Source organism: Aquarana catesbeiana, linkage group LG03 (genome assembly GCF_042186555.1).
Source record: "Aquarana catesbeiana isolate 2022-GZ linkage group LG03, ASM4218655v1, whole genome shotgun sequence".
NCBI classification, from domain to species: Eukaryota; Metazoa; Chordata; class Amphibia; order Anura; family Ranidae; genus Aquarana; species Aquarana catesbeiana.
This window is the reverse complement of record NC_133326.1, coordinates 569,263,465-569,281,324: the sequence shown is the minus strand read 5'-3', so window position 1 is coordinate 569,281,324 and position 17,860 is coordinate 569,263,465. Positions and strand designations below refer to the sequence as shown.

The 17,860-nt window shown below is 47.5% G+C and overlaps 1 protein-coding gene across 1 annotated transcript in view; it reads right to left on the bottom strand.

Annotated features, from left to right (window-relative positions):
* ETFBKMT (electron transfer flavoprotein subunit beta lysine methyltransferase) overlaps positions 1–17,597 on the bottom strand; it is a 58,284-nt gene extending 40,687 nt beyond the window's left edge. Inside the window, exon 1 of the mRNA XM_073621862.1 lies at positions 17,211–17,597. Within this exon, the coding sequence (XP_073477963.1) occupies positions 17,211–17,467 (257 nt within the window). The 5' untranslated portion in view covers positions 17,468–17,597. The remainder of the gene's footprint in view (positions 1–17,210) is intronic.
* Positions 17,598–17,860: the final 263 nt, after the last annotated feature.

Here is a 17,860-nt window from a genome sequence, read left to right as displayed (position 1 = left end):
CCAACAATTCCCGGAAATTGGAAGACGCAGTTCTCTGTCGTGTATCCCACACACCCTGAGCTTGCAGTTCTTCTAGATGGGCCCCCCATCCCCACGAGCTCGCATCGGTCGTTATTCTGACCGGCTGGAGCTGGGACCAAAGATGACCTGCCCCCAACCTTTGGGGGTTGAGCCACCAAAGTAAGGAATTTCTTATTTCCTGAGGGATGGCCACCAGAGTATCCAGGGATTCCTTTTTTCCATCCCATGAGGATAGAAGGAAGTTTTGCAGGGGTCTTGAGTGGAGCTGGGCCCAAGGTACTGCCGGGATACATGAAGTCATGAGACCTAGAATCCTCATGATCAGTCTTCTGGACACTACCTTCTGGTGTTGGACTGAAGACACTGAAGCCATCAGTGCTTCTATTTTCTCCTGCGGGAGGATCAGTTTCTGCCTTACCGAGTCCACCCACAGGCCCAGGTAGAGCTTGGTCTGAGAAGGAATCAGGGAGGATTTCTTGTGACTTATCAACCATCCCAGGGACTCCAAGGTGGATATTACCTTGTCCAGATCCAGGAGAAGAGACTCCCTGGAAAGGTTGTAGACCAACAGGTCGTCTAGATACGGTATCACAGAGATCCCCTGAAGGTGTAGGTAGGTGATGACCTCTGCAAGGATCTTTGTAAATACCCTTGGGCTGGCCCCCAGCCCGAAGGGTAGGGCCTGGAACTGCCAGTGCTGGGTACCCAGATCTGTGCGAATAGCAAAGCGAAGGAATACCTGGTGTTGTGGTAGAATGGGAATATGCAGATATGCATCCTTCAGGTCTATGGTGGCCATAAAAACTTCCTTTAACAGAAGCCTTCTGACCATGTAGACCGATTCCATGCGAAATCTTTTGTATCGCAGGAAGGTATTTAATTTCTTTAGATTCAGGATTAACCTGAATTTCCCGGACAGTTTGGGAACAACAAAGACGTGGGAATAGAAACCCTTTCCTTGCTGATCCGCCGGAACTGGGAAAATGACTCTCTGACTCGCCAACTGCTCGATATTTTCCATGAGTCCTATGGCCTTTGGTTTCTCTCTAGGTAGAAAGGTCAGTATAAATGTCTGCGGAGGCCTGGAGGCAAACTCTAGCCTGTAGCCTTCCCTTATCCATTGAAGGACCAGAGGGCTCGGGGCTATCTGCTCCCACTGAGGGATAAATTGTGCTAGCCTCCCACCCACTCTGGTGCTGGCGTCACTTAGGATCCTTGTCTGCGATTTTGGGGCCGGAGAAAAGGAGAGCTCCCTTCTGTTTGGCTTTTCCAATACCCCATTTCTTTCCTTCCTTACGGTCCTTAAACCGGTTGTTAACCTGGGGGCCTCGAAAAAATTTCTTGGCCTTCTTAGGTTTAACCGGAAATTTCTTTCCCTTCTCCGTAGATCTGGAGAGGGTCTGGTCCAGTCCTGTACCAAACAGGAGAGACCCCTCAAAAGGAAGGCCGCATAACCTAGACTTAGAGGTATAGTCCCCATCCCAGGTCTTAACCCATATGGCTCTTCTGGCAGAATTGAGAAGAGCTGCTGTCTTAGCTGAAGTCCGCACCGACTCCACTGCAGCATCCGCAAGAAAGGCTACCGCCTTACCAATTACCTCCAGGGAATCCAAAAGATCCTTGGACTTGGAAGTACTCGCCACATGATCTGTCAATTTATTAAGCCACATGTTAGTATTTCTAGCTATACAAGCTGAAGCTAAAGCCGGACTTAATGTAGCCGCATTGGCCTCCCAGGCCCTGCGTAAAAGGGTTTCTGACCTACGATCCATTTGGTCCCGAATTTTACCTGCATCTTCAAAAGACAGGTCAGATTGTTTAGACACCTGGGCGAGAGATGCATCCAGTTTGGGAAGTTTAAAAAACTTCTCCTGCTCTTCTTCCTTAAACGGACACCTGCGTTTCCAGGTTTTAAACTTCTGAAGTTTATTTTCTGGCTCCTTCCACTCTCTTAGAACAATGTCTTTCAGAGACTGGTGGATAGGTAATACTTTGGACTGAGCTTTAGACAACCCCTGATACAGCCTATCCTGTACAGAAGTCTGTGCCTCTGGCTCCTGGATCTCCTCAGAAGCATAAATAGCTCCTAGGAGGCCCTCCATATCATCCGTAGAGAAGATATGTCGGCCTGGTCTGGAGCGTCCCTCCTCCTCCTGGCTATCCTCTGCGTTTTCCCCTTCTTAAAGGAGACTACGGCAGGGGTCTTCCACCTCCTCCGCCTCCTCCTCCGAATCCTGAGAAGATGGCGGTTTCTGCGGAATGGTGCTTACCTGTCTCACACTAGAAAAGGCACTATCCTGGGAGGTTGAGCCTTCTCTGCTATCCTGCCTAGTATTGAGGCTAGCCTGAAAGGCTTTAAGTGTGGACAGCATTTCAGATTGTACTGAGAGAAAATCCCTCATAACTTCTGAAGTCTCCTTCCCTGACAATTTGTGGATGCATTTATAACAGAACGGCTTGGTGTGCTCTGCAGCTAGTTTGTCATTGCAGTACCCACACCTCTTAGTTCGGGAAGGATTTTTGGGTCTCGGTCTACTGGCAACACTCTGGGTTTCTGTGTCTGCAAAAACAAGAAGCCCGTTTAGCTAGTAACAATAAAACAGAGATCCCTTATGAGGTTAAGGCTAGAGGGCCACCCTCTCCCTTATCTCCTCCAGCGTGGTAGACTCACCCCCGGTGGCCTCCACAATAGCTGCAGACTCCTCCTGCTCCATTGCAGTCAGTAATGGACGCCTGCTCCTTGCCTGTTGTGCTGCTGCCTCTGCCGCCCGGAACTACCCCCCTTTATATACAAAGGGTCCTGCCCAGCTGGTACCTGTAGTCCCTGTGCTGGCTTCAGGCTCCTCATGGCGCTCCGAACGCCGCCGCCATTTTGCCGAGGTCTCGGGCATTCGTGCTCTAGTGTCCGGGCCGCAGTGACGTCATTTCCTCCGAAAAGATCCACCGCAAAATGGCGCCGGACACACACACAGCCGCCGGCGCTGAGGCGGCCAGGAAACTCAGCAAACACCTGCATCTTGCAGCAAACGGCAGATCTGGCAAATCCTCTCCAAAAACCGACAGGTAAGGAGAGGGGGGAGCAGGAAAATGGTCCCTGGAGTTCTGGAGACTCACAGTGCCCAGGGTCCTCCAGTTCTCATGGGGAGCTCTTCATTGCCCCCCTGAGAAATAGGGGAAACGAACCCCCCGGGAAGGGCAAGCCCTACCAGACCCAAAGGTTTTCCAAAAACCTGCAGTCTGGTTCCCAGGGGGAGACTTCCAGCCCACGGCCTTAGGTCTATAAGAAAAAAACAAACTGTTTCGCTGTGGGGAAACACAATCAAAAACTGAGGAGTGCAGGGAGGGCGGGGTTTTTAACCTCTTTCTTGATTGTGTTTCCTGTCAGGGGGACCAGTCATCTCTCGGGGTGCCGTCCTGGAAGATGACTTGAGAAATGGAACTTCCGCTTATCCGGTTACTTCCCCCCTCCAGTGTCACATTTGGCACCTTTCGGGGGGGGGGGGGGAGCAGATACCTGTCTAATACAGGTATTTGCTCCCACTTCCAGCAATAGATCGCTGCAGAATCCGTGGCGATCTACGCCATGTCCGGCCCCTCTTCTGGGAGACACACAGGTCCCAGAAGACAGCAGGGACCAGTCAGGATACGCAGCGCGACTCGTGCATGCTCAGTAGGAAACCAGGCTGTGAACTTGCAAGGCTTCACTTCCTGATTCCCTTACTTAAGATCTTGGAGCCGAGGGATGGGTCGGCTTCAGGTGAGGACATTGCGGGTGCCCTGGACAGGTAAGTGTCCTAATTTTAAAAGTCAGCAGCTGCAGTATTTGTAGCTGCTGACTTTTATTTTATTTATTTTTTCGGCAGAACTCCGCTTTAACCCCATGTCTGGCCCAAAGCTGAGGATCGGGTACTGTTGTGGGTTTAGGAACACTTTAAGGGTGCCCATTTTTCTGACTATACTGCCAACACACTGATAATCGGACCTACACCATTTTTTCTGATGCATCCCACCCAGCGCACCACAACAACAGGTAGTTCTTTCCTTAGTCTATTCAAAACAAAAAAAAGTTGTAGCTTTACATACTTTGATCCCTAATGCCCTGTACACACGACCGGTTTTGCTATCGGAATAAACTCTGAAGGTTTTTCCAACGGAGTTCCGATGGAATTCCGCTCAAGCTGTCTTTCATACACACGGTCACACCAAATTCCGACCGTCCAGAACGCGGTGACGTACAACACGTATGACGGGTCTAGAAAACGGAAGTTCAATAGCCAGTAGCCAATAGCTTCCGTCTTGTACTTGCTTCAGAGCATGCGCCGTTTTTGGTGTGTCGGAACAGCATACAGACAAGTGGCTTTTCCGATAGTCATTTGTTCCATCGGAAAAATATATAGCATGTTCTCTATCTAAGTCCGTCTGAATTTTCGACAGAAAAAGTCCGGTGGGGCATACACACGGTTGGAATATACAATGTACAAGCTCCCATCGGACTCTTTCTGTTTTCTGCTCGTGTGTACGTGGCATTACACTTCTAAAACTGGTTAAACTCAGTGGCGGCTGGTGCTTCATTTTTTTTAGGGGGGCACAAACCAAACCCCAACCAACCCCCCCCCCCAAAGTCACTTTCCCGTGATGGGGCCTACAGACAGACAGACAGACAGAGGGATAGATTGGATAGGACAGACAAATAAATAGACAGATATACAGATAGATAGACAGACAGATAGATATGCAGATATATAGATATGCAGTTAGACAGAGATTATATATATATATATATATATATATATATATATACACACATACATATACCGTATATACTCAAGTATAAGTCGATACTTGTTGTATTGTTGTAATGTTGATTTTTTGTCATTTTGTAGAAAATGTACTAGACGCCTCCCGAAGAAGCGGCTTGTCCGCGAAACTGTAGAGGTTACGTCCACAAGTACTAAATAACCTGCCTTCATCTACCTGTGCGGGCATTAATATAAATTCTGAGTCAACATTGCTGTAAACAGTTTTTTGGTATTATGTTTTTGTTTATCCACAATTGTGCCCTTGTATGGACTCTTTTAATGTCCTTTAATAAACTAAAAGATTTTATATATCCTGGTCTATATCCCTTTGGTACCGCAATAGTCCTAATACCCTCAGAAAAAGGTAGGACCAGATTGGAGCGGTCCTAATTTCTTTCCCTTCCCTTTTTCAAACAACATTGCCTTATACAGATTAAGGATGATGGTACCTATTAATGATTAAATACCTTTACAATTTAACCTAGTGGCATACTTTTGACCTGTACATGTGTATGTGTCCCTGTGTCCTGTACATGTGTCCTGTACATGTGTCCTGTACATGTGTATGTGTCCCTGTGTCCTGTACATGTGTCCTGTGTCCTGTACATGTGTCCTGTGTGCATGTGCAGCCTACCTGTGTCCTGTGCAGCCTCCCTGTGGCGATCTCCATCCTTCCTGTGGCGATCTCCATCCTCCAATCAGTTCGGCAGCCACTCCACTGTTCAAAAGCCTGCCTCCTCCTCGTCTGTGATAGGCAGTCAGCGGTCAGCCTATCACGGACATTCTCATACCACGGACGAGGATGAGAGAATGTCCGTGATAGGCTGTACACCGACAGCTGTTCAGCCTATCACAGACGAGCAGGAGGCGCGGTTTTTGAAAGCTGAAATAGCCTCCGAACAGTATCATCACACGCCGGCCGCCGTCTGCCTACATGACACGCTGATCATGCAGACAGACAGCGGTGACTCGAGGGGGGCACTTTCAAAAAAAGGGCTGAAAAATTCGAGTATATACAGTATATACATATAGATAGATAGATAGATAGATAGATAGATAGATAGATAGATAGATAGATAGATAGATAGATAGATAGATAGATATGACAGACAGAGACACACAGACAGACAGACATGAGAGAATACAGACCTGTACAGCATGACTGTAGGACGCAGTGCTGGGAGCCCTCGTGATATACACATACAGGAGATGTGTAATGAAGGCTCCAGCAGATTGTCAGGTGAAGGTCTGGAGCAGAGGTTGATTCCAGGGCAGAGGTGAAGCACGGCTCCCTCCACCCTCAGTCTGATCACAGACTGAGAAGAATACATACAGCACAATGTCATAGTTGCCAACAGTCCCGATTTTCCCGGGACAATCCCAATTTTGGGACCCTCGTCCCGGATGGAGGCTGTCCCGAATCGGGATTTTCCATAAGGAAAATCGGGAATGTTTTTTGTTTTGTTTTTGGAGCAGCTGGCTCCAGCAAAATAGCGGCCGGCGCCGCCGCTCGATCTTTCCCCTAGTGACAGTGTGTTGTGTAGTGGAGAGAGGAAGGGAGCTCGATCCGTGCAGCCAATGAAGCAGCTTCTTTAGCTGCATGGCCCCTCCCCTCTCCACTGAAGGAGAAGACAGCAGCAACGGCGCTGTGTCTTGCCGAAAGTTCCCCAGCCCCGTATTGCGCAAGCGCTGCGCCTGCGCAGTACAGGGGGTCCATACTTGCCGAGGGGAACTTTCTCGGCAGGCAGAACACCGGCCGGCCGCACCTGCACTGAGCGGGGGGTGAGGGGGGGCTGCATTGAGGGGGGGTCTGCACTAATAGAGGGGGGGCTGCACTAATTGAGGGGGGGGCTGCACCTAGGGGGGTTGCATTGAGGGGGGGCTGCACTAATAGAGGGGGGGTCTGCACTTATAGAGGGGGGCTGCACTGAGGGGGGGCTGCACTAATAGAGGGGGGGTCTGCACTGATGCAGGGGATCTGCACTGATGGAGGGGATCTGCACTGATGGAGGGGATCTGCACTGATGGAGGGGGTCTATACAGACTCTCCTGGGGGCACCTGATGCAAGGACAGACTCTGCCGGGGGCCCCTGATGCAAGGACAGACTCTGCCGGGGGCCCCTGATGCAAGGACAGACTCTGCCGGGGGCCCCTGATGCAAGGACAGACTCTGCCGGGGGCCCCTGATGCAAGGACAGACTCTGCCGGGGGCACCTGATGCAAGGACAGACTCTGCCGGGGGCACCTGATGCAAGGACAGACTCTGCCGGGGCACCTGATGCAAGGACAGACTCTGCTGGTGGCAGGCAACGTGGCTAGTGACACGCTCAGGGATCCCACTGATTCGGCATTATGGTGAGTTGAATGATTTAATTTTATATTACAATGTAATAATAGAAATAATGCGCTTCAATCATCCTGACACCATAACAACCATGGTGTCGGGATGATTGAAGCGTTAACACCTGGTGTTTGGAGTATCTTTATCTGCTGATTGTTAAACTTTCTAGAATACACATATTTCTATTGTGTAGGATCTGGGGCTGCTGTCCCGTCATTCCCCTCTGCCCCTTTCCTTCTCCCCCTTCACCTCTCTTCACCTTCGCACGCTGCACTTGTCAATTTTTTTGCTAGGCCTTGCCTACAAACGAATGCCCCGCCCCCTAATTATTGTAAGGCTCCGCCTACAGCCAAAAAAGTGTCCCACATATTTTTTTTGCAATGTTGGCAACTATGCAATGTGCTGCTGTATATTGGTAGAAAGACAATTACAGGGTGTTAGTAATACATTACCTGGCTTCTCCATTCACAGAGCCGAAACCGGAAGTGACACGCCGCTTGGGCACAGCACCGCCCAGACATGAAGGAGAATGATCCAATGAGCGTGTAGAGGCACACTCCACAGCGCAACAGGGCATCAAAAAACCCTACAAATGAAGCGTCTTGCCTGCAATCACGGGATTGCATTGACATGACGCTTCCATAGTGCACTGTGTTCGGCGCCCGCCCCAAACACAGTGCACTTAAAGGAACTTTTTTTTCTTAAAAGGGACATTTTTTTTTTTTGACTGGCTTTAAGGGGGCAGCGCCCATGCGCCCCCTATGGACGGGCCTCCACTGGTTAAACTGTATATAAAGCCTAACGCCATCCATAGACGGATCAAAAATCAGCCAGTTCAGCTGCCTTAACCACTTCAGCCCCGGAAGGATTTACCCCCTTCCTGACCAGAGCACTTTTTGAGATTCGGCACTGCGTCGCTTTAACTGACAATTGCACGGTCGTGCATCGTGGCTCCCAAACAAAATTGACATCCTTTTTTCCCACAAATAGAGCTTTCTTTTGGTGGTATTTGATCGCCTCTGCGGTTTTTATTTTTTGCACTATAAACAAAAATAGAGCGACAATTTTGTAAAAAACGCAATATTTTTTACTTTTTGCTATAATAAATATCCCCCAAAAATATATAAAAAAAACAATTTTTTTCCTCAGTTTAGGCCGATACGTATTCTTCTACATATTTTTGGTAAAAAAAAAAAAAAAAAAAAAAATCGCAATAAGGGATTATTGATTGGTTTGCGCAAAAGTTATAGCGTTTACAAAATAGGGGATAGTTTAATGGCATTTTTATTAATCATTTTTTTTTTTAATGGCGGCGATCAGCGATTTTTATCGTGACTGCGACATTATGGCGGACACATCGGACATTTTTGACACATTTTTGGGACCACTGTCATTTATACAGCAATCAGTGCTATAAAGATGCACTGATTCCTGTGTAAATGACACTGGCAGTGAAGGGGTTAACCACTAGGTGGCAGTGTAAGGGTTAAGTGTGTCCTAGGGGCGTGTTTCTAACTGTCAGGGGGATGGGCTGTGTGTGTGACGTCACTGATCTCTGCTCCGATGACAGGGAGCAGAGATCGAGTGACACTGTCACTAGGCAGAACGGGGAGATGCTGTTTACATCAGCATCTCCGCGTTCTTCCTCCCCGTGAGGCGTTTGCGGGTATCACCGCGGCGATCGAGTCCGCGGGACCCACGACCCAGCCCACGGAGCTTGCCGTGGGCACGCGCCTCTTAAAGGGCAACGTCCAGGTACGTGGTTTTGCCTGTACGAGCCCTTCTGCCGCAGTATATCTGCGTGAGGCGGTCGGCAAGCGGTTAAAGCCTTACCATCCAGATGTGGAGTTGAAATGAAATGCACCACCTGCCCTTTGTCCCAAAGCTGATCTATATTGTGGAGGGGCTGGAGGAAGGCAGGGAAGGGGTAATATAATAATCACTTGCGTTTTCAGCTTCGTCAAAGCTAATTAATTAGTTAGTAATTGAGATTTTAGTGATTTCGTTTAGATCTACTTTAACAGCTGCTCATTTTCAAACAATGCCCTGCTTCCTTTAAACCTCAGTTATTCTCTAACAAATTTAAGGCAGTATTCAACCCAAAAACAAGAATGCAATATATTGCAGCTTGCCAATTATTAGATGTAGTGGCTGCATTTATTTTATTAGGCTTTTTTTTTTTACTTTATTGCACCTGGTGATCTGGCCAGTAACACACCTTCTGTATTAGAGTGCCTCCACTCTGGATGAAGGAGCACAGGGGGCACATTTGGACAGCACCATTGTCAGTCTGGGGAGAGGGCAGTATTAGATGTACTAGCAGATTTAGATGGACTTGATTATCACATTTAAGCTGAACTCCAACTAACACTTCATAAGCAGTTATTGTCATGGATTACGCACGCCCACGGCTACTAGCTAACCGCGACGTGCGTTCCGTGACCGGGGTATATGAGGAACTAAGGCGGTACCCCGGCGGTATCCAAGATGGCGCCGACCAGTCATGTGACGGGGGATTCCCGGGGAGAGACAATCACCTGTGGAGGCTCGCAGCAGCAGGGATAAGACTTCATTCACTATGCCGCCATACTCCCCCAACCGTTACTTAGATCGCCCGCGAGACACGGCTATTACCATAGACCGCGTTCACAGAACTCTCGGCCCTAACCCGAACTTACCGGACAGACCCAGGGATGTCCTCTGCTGCCTGCACTCCTTTAGCCTCAAGGAAGAAATCTTGAGACAGGCATGGCAGGTGGGTGTTTTGGAATTTGATGGCGCGGCCATCCACCTGCTCCCAGATATTTCCAGGAGAACTCTGATGATGAGGAGAGCACTTAAACCACTTCTAGACGGCATCTGTGAGAAGGGTCTCACATACAAATGGGGCCACCCGTTCCACCTTATTGTCCGTAAGGGTGCGGACGCCTTTGCCCTGCGTCACCCCTCAGAGCTTCCACTTCTGTTCACTTTCGCTGGGATGAACCCAGTCACTGTCCCCAACTGGCTCCTGGTGAATGTGCAATCGAACCCACAACGTCGGCCCACAGACGGAAGACAACAAAGGGTCCTGGCCTACCGTCGATCACAGAGAGGCCCCTTACAGGCACCCCAAGAGCCAGCCTCTTGAATCCGAAGAAATAAGTAATCGGCAGTCCCCTCTTGTCAGGGATGTGTTCACCCCTCGCTGTATCCAAGCACTTTTTTCCATCCTTGGGGGTTGGTGGGGCTCCCCTACACCCCCCTTTTTTTTTTGTTTGTTTTTGTTTGTTCTTGGTTTTTTTTGTTTTTTTGTTTTTTTTCCTCGTTGCTTTGGGTTTTTTTCTATTACCGAAGGAGGGCCCAACCGCCCCACAGTCGGTTTTACAGGAGCTCACCAGTCCCCCTTAATGCCTTGAGCCACTCTGAGACATACCTGACTTTCCCAAATAAACACTCCACGGGACTCCCCGCACAAACAGTGTACACTGCGTTGTCCCAGAGTCACGGAGAGGGGGTCTTCTGGGAGGGGGGTAAAAAACCCCCCCCCCCTTTTTTTTTTTTCAGCCTGGAGTACAGCAGCCGGACCCATCGCACGAAGACTGAGGAAGCCCGAGGACTTGTCCAATGCTTCGGGTGATGGGGAAAGTACTTGATTCAACAGTTAATTTACATGAGCTCATCCCCTACTGTTTTATACTGTTAGATTGCTTTTTGTCTGTTTCTTCCTATGGGCATGTGGGGGTGGGTGTCGGATTCGTGTTCCCACATCGCCTCCACGCACCGTGCTGTTAGGTCAGAGGCAGGAATAACCACAGTTTTTATGGGGTGCATTTACCTTTTTGACGCCTCACTGGTCTCCTCGGCGGCTCCAGTGCCCATTAGCATTGGACCGCTCACAAAGGGCCCTATAAAGGGAGACACTGTCTGAATTGCCGCAGAGAGCGGGTCGGGTTTCTTTCCAGGTGGGCCTAGGATGGCAGGGATGGCCCCCTGGTGAGACACAAAAGTGGTAAACCCGGTGCCAAACGCAGGGGAGACTAGGAAGTGTCTCTAGAGCTGGAGTACTGTGAATCTTCTTGCTCTTTCCGTGCGCTACTTGGCATACTGGGCCCGATTTTAGGGCGTTAGATGACCTTTAATTGTTAACTTTTCAGTATTAATTTTGCTGATTGTATATGTTTATATGTTCGGTTCTCCAATGTTAGATCTACAATGACTGTTTTACCTTTCATGTTGGTAATGATATTTCATTAATATGCGAACGTTGCTGCGGGGGTTCCAATGGCTGGGACTCCGCGCTTGACCGTGCCCTACCTCCTCCCACAGTAGGAATACTCTGCCCTGGTGGCAGTAGCTCTCCTGTACGGAGTTACACCTCTTGATAGACCCCATACCTTTTTTTTTTTTCCGTATCTTTCCTCTTCATCTCTATACTTTAGTTTCTCCCACTTCCCTCAACTCCCCCTTTTTTTTGTCAACTTCCACCTTTCCCCCTCTTCTCCTCTTTCCTTTTCTATACTCTCTCACCACCTAGGGAGCAGACACTCTATCATTATGGCTCTCAAATTCCTTTCTTGGAACGGTAACGGATTGAACGGTCCTGAGAAGCGGACCAGTTGTCTGAACTCTGGAGACATAGAGCGCACGTAGTCTTTCTCCAAGAGACTCATTTTCGGGCAGACAAGGTCCCGAGACTTACTAACAAGTACTTTCCGGTGGCCTACCATAGTACTTCTACTTCCTCTAAATCCAAGGGGACAAGTATTCTACTATCCAAATCTCTACACTGGCAGTTCCTGGATGAAATCCAGGATCAAGAGGGCAGGTTCTTGCTATTGAAGGGCAAAATCGACTCTCACACAGTTACTCTGGCAAATTTCTACTTACCTAATACGAATCAAGCCCAGGTCTTGCGAACTTTCCTGACAAAGTTGGAGTCTTTCCGTGAGGGAACGCTCGTCCTGGGGGGAGACTTTAACTTCACCTTAGATCCAACTAAGGACTCATCTGCCCAATCAACATCCCTAACTCAAGGTGCAAGACGAGCTCTGAAAGACCTGCTGCATGACCATCAATTGGTTGATATATGGAGAATTTTCCATCCTCAAGAACGAGATTTCTCCTTCTATTCTCCAACCCACAAATCCTATTCCAGGATTGATTTTTTCCTAATACAACACTCCGCAATTTCCTTAGCCTCCAAAGCAGAGATAGGCCAGATAACATTATCTGACCATGCTCCGGTTTTCCTGGACATCACTCTCCCATGCTCACACTCAAAGACACCATCTTGGCGTCTGAATGAAACACTTCTCAAAGACCCTGAAACAGTGGTGGAGATCAGCAGAGAACTTCGTTCCTACTTTGAAAACAACAATGGCTCCGTGTCTAACCCTCTCTCAGTGTGGTCAGCACATAAATGCTACATTAGGGGGATCTTCATAAAAATTGGCCACGCGGCCAAGCAACGCCACGCCAAAACTCTGACAGACCTTTTGACAAAACTTCACGTTTTGGAGAAGCAACATAAAGTTCGCCCTGACCACACATCGGAAGCAGAGTTACTTCGGACTAGAGAGGCAATCAGGGAGCACTCCCTTTACAAGGCCAAACATATCCTGCTCAAAGCTCGCCGCTCCTTTTATGAGTATGGAGATAAATGTGGCCGCTTGTTGGCCAATGCATTAAGAGCTAAACGCACACAATCATACATCCCTGCTCTCTTGACCCCATCAGGGTCCAAGATTCATGCTTCCACAGACCTAGCAGCCGCCTTTCGAGATTTCTATTCAAAGCTTTATAATTTAGATGCAGTACAGGCCGTTGGATCTTCGGCCCCCTCCCTCTCAAACATTCGGGAATACCTTCAAGAGGCCAAACTCCCTTCTCTTACGGAAGCCGAACGGGAACTACTATCCCAACCTCTACACATAGATGAGCTTGCAAATGCCTTGACGGATACACAGCCGGGGAAGGCCCCCGGTCCTGATGGCTTTACGCTCCTGTACTACAGGGCATTTCAGACACAGCTGGCCCCCCATTTCATCACAGCCTTCAATGCCATACTCGATGGACATACCGTTCCCCCCGACATGCTGCAAGCTTCTATTTCTGTTCTTCCTAAGTCCGGGAAGGACCCACTGCTGTGCTCCAGCTACAGGCCCATTTCCCTGCTAAATTGCGACATCAAACTCCTCACGAAAATCATAGCCTCGAGGCTCAACAGTCTAATGGTTGCGCTTGACCAGGTGGGCTTCATTCAGACGCGAGAAGCGAGGGATAACACCATCCGGACATTAAACGTCATAGAGAAGGCAAGGCGATCCAACACCCCTCTTTTACTCCTATCCACCGATGCCGAAAAGGCTTTCGATAGGGTGGACTGGGTATTTCTCCGGGAAGCACTTTGTTCTTTTGGAATGCCGAAGTCTATCCTAGACTGGATCTCTGCCCTCTATTCCAAACCCACAGCCACGGTAAGGGTGAACGGGGTGAACTCGGACATCTTTACGATTTCCAATGGTACCAGGCAGGGGTGCCCCCTTTCCCCTCTACTATTTGTCCTTTCCCTAGAGCCATTTCTTCGCCATGTAAAAGGCAACCCAAATATCAGTGGTGTCCATTCTGACCACTATCAACACAAAGTAGCAGCGTATGCGGACGATCTTTTATTTTATATCACTAAACCTGTAACATCCCTGCCTTCATTGTTACAAGAATTGAAACGCTATGGCAATCTCTCCAACTTCAGAGTTAACCTCCAAAAGTCAGAAGCTCTGAATATTTCGGTACCAGACCGTACACTGGCAGGCATTCGTCCCTTCTTCCCGTTTAAATGGGCCACCTGCTCCATTCAATACTTAGGTACCAGAATACCTGCAAATCCAAAGGACATTTTTGCCCTGAATTTTCAACCCTTCCTATCAACGCTCACTACAGATCTTAGGAGATGGGATCCACTCGCTTTGTCTTGGTTCGGCCGATGCAACGTACTGAAGATGAACGCAATGCCACGGCTTCTTTATTTGCTACAAGCCTTACCTGTCAAATTACCGCAAACTTTCTTTCACGAAGTCCGTTCGAGGTTTATTAAGTTCATATGGCGGGGTGGACACCCTCGAATAGGTAGGACGGTGCTGCGAAGGCCGAAGCTGAGGGGAGGCATTGGATTCCCAGACCCTGCTCTCTATTACACAGCGACGCACATGACTCGGGTGATTGACTGGTGCCGACACGGGGAATGGAAACTATGGGTCACGCTGGAGCAGGAGATGGCACGGGTTCCTTTGGCTGGCCTGCCTTGGGCGGGTGGGCGGTTGGATCCCCACCTGACCGCTCACCCGTTGATTGGCCCCTCTCTCACGAGATGGAAAGTTTTTTTCGTCTTTCCTCCCTGCCTAATTTTCCTTCTCCCATGACTCCAATCTTGGGTCATCCTAGATTTCCCCTGGGCCTGTCAGACCCGGTCTTTACCAGACAAACCCCGAAAAAACTTTTACGCGCATCTCATCTCCTAGGACCCACAGGCTGGATCCCTACAGGGGCATTAATAGCAGGACAGGCACCCATCTCATTGGATAGTTGGAGAGCAGGGCAGATCTCCCACTTCCTCAGCTCTCTACCCAAATACACGCTTTTTTCTAGACAACTCCATTCCTTCGAAGAAATATGCCTGAGTGATGGCCCAATCCGAGGTTCCCTTTCTAGGTCTTACAGAACACTGATGGACATACAAGCTACCACAGACCCTCCCTTCTTAACCAAGTGGGAAAAAGACCTACAAATAACATTCACCACCCCACAGAAGGAACACATACTCTTCTTCGCTCATAAATCGTCACTTTGCAGCAAGTATCAGGAAATCTCCTATAAATTGACCACACGCTGGTATTGCACTCCGGCCGTTTTGGCCAAAATATTTCCCAATCAATCTGACCGTTGCTGGCGTTGCGAACAAGCTGGCACTATTCTCCACATTTTTTGGGATTGCCCAAAACGACAAACTTTCTGGCAACCTGTCCTCCGACTCATCCACAAATTCACAGACATTTCCTTAACCAATGACCCCGCTGCTGTGCTCCTCAACCTCACCCCCATGTCAAGTAAGCGATACCACAAATCTCCTTAAACACCTACTCAACGCTGCTAGAGCTTGCATCCCAAGTCACTGGAAGCAACAATCTGCCCCCACGGTGGCCCATTGGCTCGCGAGGGTTAATGACATTGAGCGAATGGAAGACCTGACTGCAAGGGTCCGGGATAAATCCGAGGAACATAAGACCAGGTGGTTTTATTGGACCCAGTTCCGCTTCTCAGAGGAATACCTCCGCGCGACATAGTTGGGCCAAGGTGTATGCCAGAGGCTCTTGTTCCAAACCATGGCCTTCAGATGGCCTGGAGAGCTTAGGGCGGTCCTTGCTCTCTAGGTGGACTTCTACTCCTACCCTCTTCACTTTACCAGCACATCCCCTCCTTCCCCCCCTCTTTTCCTTTACTCAGTCTCTCTCCCCCAGTCTCTTTTCTCTTTTCTCCTTTATTCATTTTTTCTCCTTTAAATCAAAAATTGGTATGTTTCGACCCCAGCTGGTCACACCACAGTACCCTTCCTCTAGGTGAGGATACCCAAATCCTCCATGGATCTAGGGCTAATCCCCAGAGTGTTATTAGTGATTAATTGCCCTGTCGAAGAGAAGCCCTAATCTTATACTTCCTGGGTATCTAGGTATCTTTTTACGTATAGAGCTGTCTTTGTTATAATATATTGAGTTTACTTATATTTTGTTCAGATACCACTATCTAGTGCTCATATGTAAGCTATTTTGTTTGAACAACATTTTCTGTGAAGTTATCATTTCATTGTATGTCGCATACCACTAAATAAAAAATTAAAAAAAAAAAAAAAAAGTTCTGGAGCTTTTTTTGTAGCCTGAATTGGGCAGATTTGGGCATTTTTGACGCATTTTTATTCCCATAGAAATTAATGGAAACGCGTTTTTGTCATGCGTTTTTGCGCAGTTTTCTGCTCAAATTAAAAAAAACTGTAAAAAATAAGATAGTAATAATATATGAATAAAAAAATGTAAACTAAATACATAAATAAAATAAATAAAATAACATGTAATAATACATAAATAAACAATTATTAACCCGTAACCTTAAAAAAATAATAGATTATTATTATTAATAATAATAATAATAATAATAATAATAATAATAACAACAACAATAAACACCCAAACCCAAACAAAACAAAAAATATATTATTTATTTTGAGTTAGGGTTATTAGTTATTTATTTTTAAGGGTTAGGGGTTAATTATTTATTATTACTTAGTATTCATTTATTAAATGTTCATTATTTATTATTTTTATTATTATTATTATTATTATGTAGTAGTAGTAGTAGTATTAACACCCTAAACCTAACAAAAAATAAATAATAAAATAAAAAAAACCTTAACCCCTAATCCTAACCCTAACCCCAACTTCTAATCTAACTTTAACTCTAACTCCTTACCCTAAAGAAAATAATAATAATAATAATAATAATAATAATAATAATAATAATAATAAATAAACAAATAAGAGCTCATGGAAAAGCTAAAAAAAGCTGAACTACCTAGCAACAAATGATCCAACAGGTAATAATTTTCTATATAGGCTAATAAAAAAAGCCAAAGCTCAAAAATGCTGTATAAAAACACACAAGTAGCGCATAAAAACGCACCAAAATCGTGCAAAAATGTAAAAAAACACACCGGAAAATGCTTAAAGACGCTACGCTCAGGTGTGAATGCAGCCTGCCTAATACAAGAAATTTGGTTCGGCCGTTTGCAAGGACTTACATATGCTTTGCAAAGAGAATTTTCAGCGCATTCAGTAAAGTGAAAATTCCCATGCAAAGTGAGCATGCCCTTCTAGTAATTCGGTCACACTATGACACAAAACTAAACAAAACTATTACAACGTCCCAAAGGAAAACACAATTGCTGTAATACCAATCTGCGGCCACTAGATGGTGCTCTGCCCCCACTAATCAAGAGTTCTCTATTGTTCCTATACACTCACCGGACCAGTGCTTGTCCTCCAGGCCAGTAGATCGCCCAGTAGGGGTCGCCATAGGGCCAGTGCTCGGGGCGGAGGTGCCAGTACTTGCAGCGCGGGGTGAGCAGGAGAAGTCTTAGCTCCGGAGTGAGGTGACCAGTGACCACTTCTGTGTGCTGCAGTATGAAGCTGTGCAGATAGGTGGCGCTGGTCTGCCGCCTGGCAGAAGGTGTAATGCGCGCAGTGAGAGAGCGCAGCAGAGACCGACATGCTGGGTGCATGATGTGACTGCGTTCTCATATCCCTCCGCCGCTGTGTACCTATATATCCTTCCGCCGGCTGCTTGAAATCTAGTCCGGGCCAGATTGCATAAAACCGAATATTGAACTGTGAGATCGGTCTAACCTAAGCAGTTCCAGCCCAACTGCGATTATAAAAAAAAAAAAAAAAAAAGTTTTGCCAACTAAAAATTATTTTTTAAAAAAATGGACTGCGGGGCTGTCCATTACTCTGTGACCGTGCAGTCATGGGCGTCCGCAAGGAGCAAGGTGTCTGCACATGCAGCCCTCAACATTTCCACTCGCCTGCTCGCATTTGGCCAGTGTAAATTAGCTGAGGGCAGTCTGGAGCAGAGGCGGACTGGGCTGACAGGTTCCTGGCTGATCGCCTTTGGC